At 42.4% G+C, this 12,680-nt stretch overlaps 1 protein-coding gene across 1 annotated transcript in view; it reads left to right on the forward strand.

Annotated features, from left to right (window-relative positions):
* The first annotated feature begins 6,113 nt into the window (after window positions 1-6,113).
* The window catches only part of LOC109472473 (p53-induced death domain-containing protein 1-like), a 10,435-nt gene continuing 3,868 nt past the window's right edge, over window positions 6,114-12,680 (forward strand). The window contains exons 1-3 of the mRNA XM_019772249.1: window positions 6,114-6,143; window positions 7,349-7,438; window positions 8,946-9,044. Coding sequence (XP_019627808.1) covers window positions 6,114-6,143; window positions 7,349-7,438; window positions 8,946-9,044 — 219 coding nt within the window. The remainder of the gene's footprint in view (window positions 6,144-7,348; window positions 7,439-8,945; window positions 9,045-12,680) is intronic.

The following is a 12,680-nucleotide window of genomic DNA, read 5'->3' on the forward strand; positions in this document are numbered from 1 at the left end:
AGCTAGCCAAGATTGCGTGAGCCCATCACACGTATGGACGGAAGTGGGCGTGGTCGTCTAGTGTCCCTTCTGGGGAGGGGGTGCCAAGATTGCGTTTAAGAGTCCATCACACTCATGGAAAGGAGTGGGCGTGAGTCTTTGTGTGAAATGATTCAAACCTACAACTCACCAAACCGTAGGGCAGCCCTGAATTATACTATAGCTATGGTAGCTATCAGCTATACCTTAACAGGTAGCCCATCACACTTATGGAAAGGAGTGGGCGTGAGTCCCGGTGCATGATGGCTCAACCCTGTAACTTTTCAGGCCACGGGGAAGCCCTGAGTGATGGCCTGTGCCGTCCTCATCTAGCGTAGCGTATGGAGGGACTTTACCGTTAGATTGGTCGTACGTGTACGTTCTGACTAAAACCCATCGCTCTCCAACATATGACTTCAGCTCTTAATAATACCCTCTTGGCTAGTCGGGCACAATAAGCCTTGTATATTGAAACTGAACAATTGAAGATGAAATAAAATGCATGTCTGTAGTATGCCTTCCCAAGGAGATAAACATCGTAAAGCACAATAAAGAAGTCATCTAGTGTAGCGTTCGGACGGAGTTACCGTAGATTGGCCGTACATCTAGGTGAGTTATGACTAAAACCCACTCTCAAAAATATGACTTCAGCTCCTAATGATACCCTACTGGCTACCCGGGCACTGTAAGCCTTGTATATTGGAACAGAGCCATCTAGAAAATATAAAGTACGTATGTAGTGTTCCTTGTCAAAGGAAACCAGAACCGTAAAACACAGTAAAGAAGTCATCTAGCCTAGTGTTCAGGACCTAGACTTTGCAGTTAGATTGGCCGTGCGTCCCGGTACGTTATGACTAAAACTTATCACTCTCAAACATATGACTTCAGCTCTTAATAATACCCCCTTGGCTACTCGGGCACCGTAAGCCTTGTATGTTGGAACAGAGCCACTTAGAAAATATAAAGTACGTAATGCTATGTAGTGTTCCTTGTCCAGAAACCAGAACCGTAAAACACAGTAAAGAAGTCATCTAGCCTAGCGTTGGGAGGGACTTTGCAGTTAGGTTTGCCGTACGTCCCAATGAGTTATGACTAAAATACCATCTCAACTATATGACTTCAGCTCTTAATAATACCCCCTTGGCTACCCGGGCACCGTAAGCCTTGTGTGTTCGAACTGAACCACTTAGATGAGATACAATATATATCTGTAGTGCGACTTAGGAAACCAAGGAAACCAGCACCGTAAAACACAGTAAAGAAGCCATTACAGACAGTCATAAAAGCACGTACTCCCTGCTGCCTTATAAGACTAAAACCTATGTTATTGTACCGTTGATAATAACCTATAGCTATATCTATAGTCAGGCCTATAGTTTATGCCTGAACCAACTTTAAAGTGGTCCCATAGCTTACAGCCTGTTTGGGGCCTATTGCATCTAGAACCGTGCCTATCTAGTTCTATGACTGAATGGGTTAGGGTTAGGATTATATAGGCACGGTTCTGGATAGTCTCCGCGTATCCAAGAAGAGTAGATTTACTCCAGGCACGATTCTGGATACGCGTGGACTATCCAGAACCGTGTCCGGGCGTAGTTTTGGTTAAATCATGGTTCTGGATACACCAGACAGTAGGGACAGCAGGTTATTAATGCGCCATTTCCTCAAAACGGCATAGACACAACAAGACGTATTACTGTACATTTAGATTACCATGATAAAGAATTTAACACGTTAACCTGCATGAGGAAGCCATCACCGTTAGAGTGGGCGTGCGGCCGGTACGGGATGACTTGAGGATCTATCACTCTAGACCAGGGGCGAACCGGTAATGGCCATATTTAGCTTGGCGGCAACGGCTGAAGAACATGGTCTCCACCAGACTCTTTACATGTCCGCCTAAAAAGCTGGTCAGGGAAGTAAGCTGGCCATTACCTTACCTTACCTGGGCCCTTGGCCATAGAGGGTCCAAGTTGCCTGCATACAGTACCCTCTATAGCTTATAGATTTCTACTATTATTCAGTCTACAAAAGAGTCTGGTGGAGAATACAGGCGAACTTGTAATGTCCGTATTTAGCTGGGCAGTAAGGGCTAAAGAACCTTGTTACCACCAGCTTCTTTTGCAGGCTGAATAAATAGTAGAAATCGGCTTGAAAATAATCTACCTGGCCAGGGGAGTTGGACGGCTATAGAGGATCCGATTCTGTATGCAGGCAAACTGGACCCTCTATGGCCAGCTAACTCCCCTGGCCAGTTACACTCTTTCTGGTTGATATCTACTATTTATTCAACCTGCAAAAGCGTCTGGTGGAGACTACGAAGACCCGCGTATTGCAGGTTATCTAAAAATTTATAGCCACTTTCCTCCTTATATCCCTCCGACATGTTGAGGTTCATCCCATACTATATCATACTTTAGACATGACATTGCGTTTCTTATCATCTAAGGATAATGTCTTCATGCTATTGGGGCCGTTTAGATTATTGATGGATTTCATCTATACTGTCAATTCCCTTCTCAGTTTAAGTCCTGTTTCACAATTCATCAATTACACTTGTAAAAACTAGATAATCTCCCTGGTACGATGAGCCTAACAGAATGAGCCTGGTACAATGAGCCCCTAACAGGTCCTAATGTATATAGATATTGGCCATGGTATTTCTTTCTTTGTGTTAAGGGCTTTTATGATAATGGTTGGCTGCAGTGTATTACAAATTACATAGAGGTACAGTTCCTATATATCCATGGCCATGCACTGTCGTACAAAACGGTATGTTCGGGGAAAAAAACCTACACACGAGAACAGTAAAAAACGTCACCACTCAAGTACACTCATCTGGGAGAAAATGGTCACACTAGACAGGTGTCTGCTCTTGACAAGATTTTTAACGCTTGGGTCAAAACTAATTTAAGAGGCCACTAAATTAAAGTGGCTGCGGTAGTCAGACGGTCCTTACGCAGAAGTGGCCACTATTCTGACTATCCTGTACATGCAGTATGTATATAACATATGTCTTTCGCTTAATACCAGTGACAGGTCGACTGTATAGTCCAGGCACCCATAACGTACATATACATGAATAAGGACTTACCATTTGTATGTACCAATATGTTCCGTGTATCATGTACAACTAACCTACTGGTAGCAGCAATCGACATACCATATATATTGTATGTCTTTTGCTTCAAGACCATTGACAGTACATATGGACTGCCAGCAAGCAAAAACGACATTCCCAGGCACCCTCAACACACATAATGACATATGTATCAATAAGGACTCACCGTTTGTATTCACCAATGTGTTCCGCGTATCCTGTACAACTAAGCTACTGGTAGAGGCAGTCGCCGGTTTTCCGCCAGGTTCTGTCATACCCGATATCGAAGTGAGCTAATACTCAGCTCGGGACGGTTCGTTGGTGACCAATGTAGGGTCATGGCTTATCGGGGACGGTTCACTGCCGATCAACACGGGGTCATGGCAGGCATTCATGGTACAGATCGATCTCGCGGACTGTTCCATTGCTGTGGGTTAAACGGGGGGGGGGTCATTTATGTATTGTTGATAAGATTGTTAAAAGTCCGGAATTTGTGACTAATATTTAATACTACTTACCCACACAGTCACAGAAACATTGATTGGGGTCGTGTGGCGTAACGTCTCGACTCGGAACCGAACCAAGAGGTCCCGGGTTCGAGTCCTGACATACCACCGATCTTGTGCCCTTTGGAAAGGCACTTTACACGAACTTCATCAGTTAACTCAAGTGAAATTGAGTATTGTGCTGTCATGTATTTGTACTCTGTGTTGGTTGCGACATAAAATAAGTTGATTTAACTTGAATGTGCCGTCACCGTGTCTAGTCATGAAATGTTGGAATAATAATAAAAAAAGAACATTGATTATAAGTACAACAGACGCGCTAACGTTAAGCAGGACCGCCTGGGAATACAGGCTACACATTACACAAGACATAGTGTCTAATTTGGCGGGTCTTTATGTCTTTCCTGAGAAAATTGCGGGGAATAAAATGTGCCGCCTGTCGTATTTATGTGACTTTAAAGCCGTAACAACAGAAATATGGAAGACATATTAGTAAGGAGGGCAGTAGGGGCATTTCTTGTTCTATTATGAGATATTAGGCCGGGTCTAAACCAGAGGGGGAAGAGCGGGGAGGAATAGGACAGGGGATTCGACGAGTGTTCGAAATAGAACAGGGTGTTCGACGAGTGTTCGAAATAGAACACTAAGTTCGATGGGTGGTCGAAATAGACCAGGGGGTGAAACGTTCGAAATAGGACAGGGGACGCGAAGTGTTCGAACTAAAACAGGGGGTTCGATCGACGTGTTCGAAATAGAACAGGGGGTTCGACGTGGTGTTCGAAATAGAACACGGGGTTCGACGCGTTCGCGCACGAATTAGCAATAAACTATTACACCGTCAGCTTGAGTCCGACTCTTTCCGCACAGACGGGTCAATACGGGACGCCGCAGGAATAGTAACACATCGATCCTCACACGGGTCGGACCCAGCGGGAGGATCAGGGCTGCAGCGGCGGGGAAATAGAGTCATGTTTATTGGAAAGTCGCGGAAAGTTCGTCTGTCGTGAGAGGAGAGATGTGATGATAATGTGGCCACACTGACCCGCGGCGGTCTGGTATTGCACATGGTTTTCAAAATTAGGAGTAGGAGTCACAAATTAGTAACACTTTCCACTACTGGAAATTCGTCTTTTTTTATGTGTTTGTGTTGAACTAATTATGTATAGGAATATGCCAATGGTGTCGTTTAATGATGATTTAAACGCTGACATTAAAATATAAAGTTTCTCTATAACATATATGCCGATAAGGATATTTTCTAAAATGAACAAATATATATATTGCGTCAATATATAGGTTACAACATTTTTTCTTTCCTACAGATAGTTCTCTGCCAGGCATCATCATCGGCTGAAGTTACCATCTCATGTGCCAGGGGGCGCCCGCTTACGTCAGTTACTAAAGTTCAATTTGTCTGAATCATACATAGCTAACTCCTTGGCAACTTTCCTCACTTCACCCAGGTGGAAATGAGTACCTACCTTCGGTTAGGGACGTCCCTCGGATAGGACGTTAAATGGAGGTCCCGTGTTTAGGGAGAGCCATACCCCACTCGCACCTTTCGAAGTACAATAGTAGGAGCATAGAATGGAGTAGTCCAGACTACGTAGTCATGTCAATATTATCCTAGCAGTACACAGTTTTTGTCCTATAGCTAAAGAGACCAAAGTGAGAAGGCTCGATGCTTTCAAATTTATAGTAGGGTGCACAAGCAAGTTAAAATGATTCAATGTTTGGGTTGAGGGTACACCCTACAAAATATGTAGGGTGAACCCTACGACCCCTACGACCCTCAGACCCTACATGTTTGCCGGTGTTGAGCCAAATCCTTGAGCTGCCCCATACGTGAGAGGTCAAGTGTTCAGGGCCAGCGTTAGGGTTAGGGTTGGTATTAGGGTTAGGGTTAGGGTTAGGGTTGGGATCAATGTTCGGGGGTAGGGTTAGACTTACGATTGGGGTTAGGTTAGGTTTACTCCCACATCACGACTAAACCCCTCCCAGCCCTTGCCTCAGGTATATTGGAAACCCCCAAGTACATGTAGTGTCAGAGTCATGTATTTGGCAGGATCATGTATATGGCTTGACACCGGCTTGTTGAGGGGGTCAATGAACTGCAGTCGGCGTACAGTACTACGTCGTATCAGGGTCCAGACGCGAATTGACCCCGGCCGAACAAACATCCTAATTCAAATTATACGGTCTCAAACTCAATGTATTCCTATACAATTCAGCATAGTTTTCACCTCGCTACCCTGCACGAAAGAATCTCGGCAGCTTTTTCAAGTACTGTGCCGCACTACTTTGTGCCCGGACTACTTTTGATCACGGGATTCGCCCATAAATACTGTGTTATGCGACCATATCGACCAATCGATCAAATTAGCGGAAAATTAAATGTAGGCGGAAACTTAACCTAACCGTTGCCGACCAACGAACCTGCCAAGCCCAAAGACGCTAAACTTTCGTGAGAAAGGTACAAGTCGAGCAAGATGTCTACATCTAAGGAGGATCTTGAACAGGTAGATCTCTCTTACTTACCTTGTGTTGTGTTGTAGAATTCCAATACAATGTTTTGGCTTGTACTTTTACTGGTAAAAAAAAACTTAATTACAATGTAGTTGATTGGTTAATTAATTGTTACAGGTACGGTGGAGAAAATGTTATAACTATACAGATACCTTATTCATATCGTATGAATGTTGTACCACAATATGAGCATATCAGCAAACAATAGTGTTATTACAACATTATGTATACGTGGCCCAGAGTAGACGTCTGTGGACTTTGAACGTCGGTTGCCGATGCGTGATTCAATGTTTACCTGGTAACCGTATCGCACCTGATAATTTGCAAAATTGTTCAAAGAACATATATTGAAGAAGACGTCACTTAAGAAAGTCCATTTTATTTTTTCAGCGATGTGAAATTCAGTTGCTTCCTTTCCTATGTAAGAAAGACTGGCAAAAGTCACTACATATGCGAGTCAGCACCAAGCCCACTTGTCCATTCGGTGTTACGTTGTAGAATTCCAACAGTGGCTTATCTTGCATTGCTGGTCAGTTGTCACAAAGAATCTTCAGTTGGTTGATTAGGTAATGATACCGTGTTGAATTTGATAACTATGAAGATATTTCAATCGATGTCCTATCTAAATATGAGCACATCGGCAAACAATAGTGTTGTAACGTACGTGCCAAAGCGTCTTTGGACTTTGCACGTTGCCGATGCTTCATTCAATATTTACCTGATAACGTTATCGTACCTGATAATTTTGCTGTGGGACTGTTCAAACTCAAAGTACAAATCTTGACGAAGCCGTCAGTTTAATCTCCAAGCAGATCATACGGTGACAAGACAGTATCCATTAGCCAGAGGAGTGTCCATTAGCCAGCGAAGGTGGCCGGCAAAACTCCTCTGGCTAATGGATACTGTCTTGTCACCGAAAGGGATCTGCTTGGAGACTAGTTATTTGAGAGTTCATTTCATTGTTTCAGCGATCCTTTGTACGAAAGACTGGGAAAAGTCCCCACAAGCACGTAAGTCAATACCAAGCAAACATGGTGTAGGCTACCATGATGGCAGCAGTGACTTGATATACTTAGAAGTGTAAAAATTATAATCATAAGATAACTTCAAACAACAAGTTATATGGTATTGCATTGTTTCTACCTCTATATAATATATATCACTGCTGCATTATGACGATGAATGCCGCTTTCTTCAGGGACTCTGGTATGCAGCTGATAGAGGAGATGAAGAGAAGGTGACGGAGCTGCTCCAGCAGGGAGTGGATGTCAACTGTCGCGGCGGCTGGGTGAGTAGGGAGGAACCACTTTCTTTTTACCACAAATCTGTTTTATGACAGGCCAAGTTGGGGTAGGGAGCACGTAGGCAAAATTTACTGCGCCATTTTATTGACGGTTTTCGTCGGATAGGTCAATATGAGAATTTTGCCTGTTGCAGAAGTTATCTTTTCCGACACAACATTTGGAACTACAGACGGGATTTTAACCTTATATGAAACGTTCTCAGTGCTATGCACAACACATTATGGAGTTTGCAGTTCTGCCGACGTGCTGGGTAGCCCGCTGGAACGTTGCGCGGGCCCCGGATTCGTATACAAGCTTTATATACAGGTTTGGGCGAACATCTGAAATGTTTCGTCATGTTTATTTTGGTAATAGGGACAGAATTTTCTAACTATGTAATGCCATCTCTGTTCCTGCTGTTGCAGTTTAAATACACGCCACTTCACTGTGCAGCTTCAGGAGGACATGTTGGTGTTGCTGAACTCCTCCTGAAGGCTGGAGCACAGGTGGACAGTAGGAATTGGGTAAGGGTTGATACTTACTACAGGTGATGGACATATTGGAGTGTTGAAAGTCACGTATATTTAGTGTTTATTGGGATAATATGCTTCACTTACCATCTCATGTCATCTCTGCTTTTGCTGTTACAGTATACAGAGTCACCACTTCACTGTGCAGCTTCAGGAGGACATGTTGGTGTTGCTGAACTCCTCCTGAAGGCTGGAGCACAGGTGGACAGTAGGGGTCGGGTAAGGGTTGGTGCTTACTACAGGTGATGGACATATTGTACTTGTAGTGTTTGATGTCACAAATATTCAATGTTAATTATAACAATGGGCCGGGGAGCACAGGTGGACAGTAGGGATCGGGTAAGGGTTTATGCTTACCACGGGAGATGGACATGTTTGAGTGTTTGATGTAATCCATATCAGGTGTTATAACAATGGGGACAGGCTTTTCCTACTATATAATGTCATGTCTGTTCCTGATGTTACAGAATAAAGACTTGCCACTTCACTGTGCAGCTTCAGGAGGACATGTTGGTGTTGCTGAACTCCTCCTGAAGGCTGGAGCACGGGTGGACATTAGGAATGCGGTAAGGGTTGATGCTTACTACAGGTGATGGACATGTTTAAGTGTTGAAAATCTGGTATATACCTCTTTGATGGTAATGTCAACGGGGACAGGCTTCCCTTCCCATGTGAAATGATAATTTGAAAACGTGTTAATTACAAAAATGGGCGTCTCTTCCAATGTAATGCTATCTCTGTTCCTTGTGAAACAGCAAGGAAACACGCCACTTCACAATGCAGCTTCAGGAGGACATGATGGTGTTGCTGAACTCCTCCTGAAGGCTGGAGCACAGGTGGACAGTAGGAATGCGGTAAGGGTTGATGCTTACTACAGGTGATGGACATGTTTGAGTGTTTGATGTAATCCATATTAGGTGTTATAACAATGGGGACAGGCTTTTCCTACTATATAATGTCATGTCTGTTCCTGATGTTACAGAATAAAGACTTGCCACTTCACTGTGCAGCTTCAGGAGGACATGTTGGTGTTGCTGAACTCCTCCTGAAGTATGGAGCACCGGTGGACAGTAGACACTGGGTAAGGGTTGTTGCTTACCACGGGAGATGGACATGTTTGAGTGTTTGATGTAATCCATATTAGGTGTTATAACAATGGGGACAGGCTTTTCCTACTATATAATGTCATGTCTGTTCCTGATGTTACAGAATAAAGACTTGCCACTTCACCGTGCAGCTTCAGGAGGACATGTTGGTGTTGCTGAACTCCTCCTGAAGGCTGGAGCACAGGTGGACAGTAGGAATGCGGTAAGGGTTGATGCTTACTACAGGTGATGGACATGTTTGACTGTTTGACGTCACGCATATTTGGTGTTGATTATGACAATGGGGTCAGAAGTAGGCTTTTATTGCCATATAATGTCATCCCTGTTCCTGCTGTTACAGCTTCAAAACACGCCACTTCACTGTGCAGCTTCAGGAGGACATGTTGGTGTTGCTGAACTCCTCCTGAAGTATGGAGCACCGGTGGACAGTAGACACTGGGTAAGGGTTGTTGCTTACCACGGGAGATGGACATGTTTGAGTGTTTGATGTAATCCATATTAGGTGTTATAACAATGGGGACAGGCTTTTCCTACTATATAATGTCATGTCTGTTCCTGATGTTACAGAATAAAGACTTGCCACTTCACCGTGCAGCTTCAGGAGGACATGTTGGTGTTGCTGAACTCCTCCTGAAGGCTGGAGCACAGGTGGACAGTAGGGGTGAGGTAAGGGTTGGTACGCACTACATGAATGGTCATGTTTGAGTGTTGAACGTCATGCATCTTTATTGTGGTACGGTTAACAGGCTTTTCGTCTCATGTAACTCTCATTCTCTGTTCCTGCTGCTACAGCTCCGATACACGCCACTTCACATGGCAGCTTCAGGAGGACATGTTGGTGTTGCTGAACTCCTCCTGAAGGCTGGAGCACAGGTGGACAGTAAAATTGAGGTAAGGGTTGGTGATTGATATATTTTTATGGCTTCGCCAAACCACGAAGTGGTCTTGTGAAACATATTGTGTTCTCTCATGTTTCTCCTTTCCTCCTCCTGTCATTTTTTAAATGGATTCAACTCAGCCATTTTTCAGCCAAATGACTTGAAATTTGGCATGGAGGTAGAGTGGGCAAATACCCAGATGGACTGGTTTCATTTTTTTGATACATGCCTTTGAAAAAAATTTATGAAGGTTTTTTGGGGCATTTTGGCATACACCACTTCCATCACTCATTTGGGGGACTTTAATGGCTATTTTCACCCAAAAAAGGGCCCAAAGTCCCATACCCGTTCCACGTTCGATCTAAAGAATGGCCCGTTCCATCTGCCGTTGGCCATCGAACACGTGTTCCATTTCGGGTTACCTGGGGTCACGTAGCATGTAAGTCGTGCGAAGTGACCCACAAAGTGCTGCGTACCGGTTCGCTGAAAAGTGAAATGTGGTGAAGCCATGCTGAATTTGCTCCAAAGCAAATGTCGGCCTTTCTAGTAGTAACTTGTGTTCGTTATATTTTGTGTTTATTGATATGATATGATATAATATGATATGATATGATATGATATGATATGATGAAAACATGTTATAAATGTATATTTAACGCCACACTGTCTCAGAGGACAGCGGTTATGCCAATGCTAGTGGGGGTGATAAATTAGCAAAAAATTGAAATTTTGAAATCTGATCACGCCCACTTCACGGGTGATGCACTAGGTCATTTGAGAAACATTTGGCATAAAAATTCGGTCGTAACATGAAATAAACCCCCCACCCCACCCAAAATCTGCATTATACGCCATATTATAGTGATACATATGAATGCCAGCACCAAATGTCATCGTGTATAATTTTTGAACAATTTAAATATATTAAGCTAGGACCACCAAACTGGGAGGCTTTTCATAAAGGTTTGTTAACAACGATTTCATTGTGATTACAATTGTCAATGATATTTCATGTTACCCTGGCAATGGTTTGTTTGCATTTATGTTTTGTAAAATTCAATGATTTCTTATCAATAGATGTGGTTTTTAGTTGTTATTGTTAACTTGCAATTTTTTCTTGCATTTTAGTAATATATCACAGGAGTTAATATTACTCTCATTAACTAAAATTGATTAATTTATGCTAATGGGAAGGTCAAAATCCAAGAAGGCAGACAATATGGCAACACATCAAGGGACGGACAAGGGGGGTACGGACGGGACACTATGGGTCAAGACTCAAAAGACTGATACTGCAGGGACTTGTCCAAACACATTTATTCACCAGTACTAGTGATATTAAGAATTTACAAACACTGTAATGGTGTCTAGACTAAGAAAAAAGGAGCTGGATATTCTAATTAGAATGTTATCATGAAAGTTCATCTGTGTTGGTAGTAATCATAGTAAAACGTTAAACTTTATTCCAACACACTATTTACAGGGATCAAATTTTCAGCGACCACTGTCGCCTTCATCAGGATAATTAATGACCAATCACTTCAGTCTCGTGTGAGTGAAGTCACGTGTTTGTAAACCGTAACTCTCGCGAGATCACGTTGTGAAGTGATTGGTCATTAATTATCCTGATGAAGGCGACAGTAGTCGCTGAAAATTTGATCCCTGTAAATAGTGTGTTGGAATAAAGTTTAACGTTTTACTATAATTAGAATGTTCTTAACATTACAACATGAACAGTCCATAATTTAGGGTTTTACAGAGTATTTTCCTTTAAAAAATCAGTTGATGGTAAGGTATTAAAGGATTCTAATCACTAAAAAGGCTTTGGGAACATTAGTAACAGCATTAATAACATCACATAACATATCAGAACCTGTACATTAATATATTTAACTTTGCTAAAAGAAAATAATTTGGGTGGGGGGGGCACTACAGGATTTGTAGTCCAATATAAGAGTTATTGGCAGCCTTCCTCCCCTGAAGCAATTCTAATTTCTAGCATAGCTACAACATGTACATAAACTGGTATGTTTTCTTTTGCACTTTGACCTGTTATATCTCTTCTTCAGAGAACCAGAACAGTTCCTTAAAGTTGGTGGAAGTGGAGTAAACAATGTCCACAACAACCTCCGAGTAAAAGCGAATGTTGATGAATTCATTACTCAATTAATAATCAATTCACTACTGGTAACTAATTTTAGTAAGGTGGACAAATTCAATAAATGTTTGTATCTTTTAAGGCTTTAGTATGTGTACTTTAAGCAATAAGTATTGGAATGCCATTTTTCGCAGTATTTGGCTAAAATCTAAAAGTGGACATTTGGGGTTTTATTGTGCTTAGTCTATATATCAGGCAATTAGTCTTTATCACAGAAATGGTTTATATGGTGGTTTGGTATATGCCAATAGAGACTTATAAGCCATCACAATTAGAAGTTTATAGTATTTACGTAGAGTAGAAATCAAGAGGGAGTACGGACGGGACAGAATTTTTCGGAAAATGGCAGCCCATACTTTAATTCGTAGCTGTACGTGAGTCAGATGAAAGTAGGAATGATCTCATTCTACTTTTGTTCTCTTACATACATCATGTCAAACCTTCTACTATTGTTTCTATTAAATTGTTAACAAGAATATGGTTGAAAACTTCACTAAGTTTGGTGCTTTTAGCGTGAGTCATTTAGAAGTTATCTGATATTAAAGTTGGCTCGGGCCTGAAAAGCCCCCCCCCCC

This window comes from Branchiostoma belcheri, unplaced genomic scaffold, assembly GCF_001625305.1.
Source record: "Branchiostoma belcheri isolate BF01 breed outbred unplaced genomic scaffold, Haploidv18h27 scaffold278, whole genome shotgun sequence".
Classification (NCBI taxonomy): domain Eukaryota; kingdom Metazoa; phylum Chordata; class Leptocardii; order Amphioxiformes; family Branchiostomatidae; genus Branchiostoma; species Branchiostoma belcheri.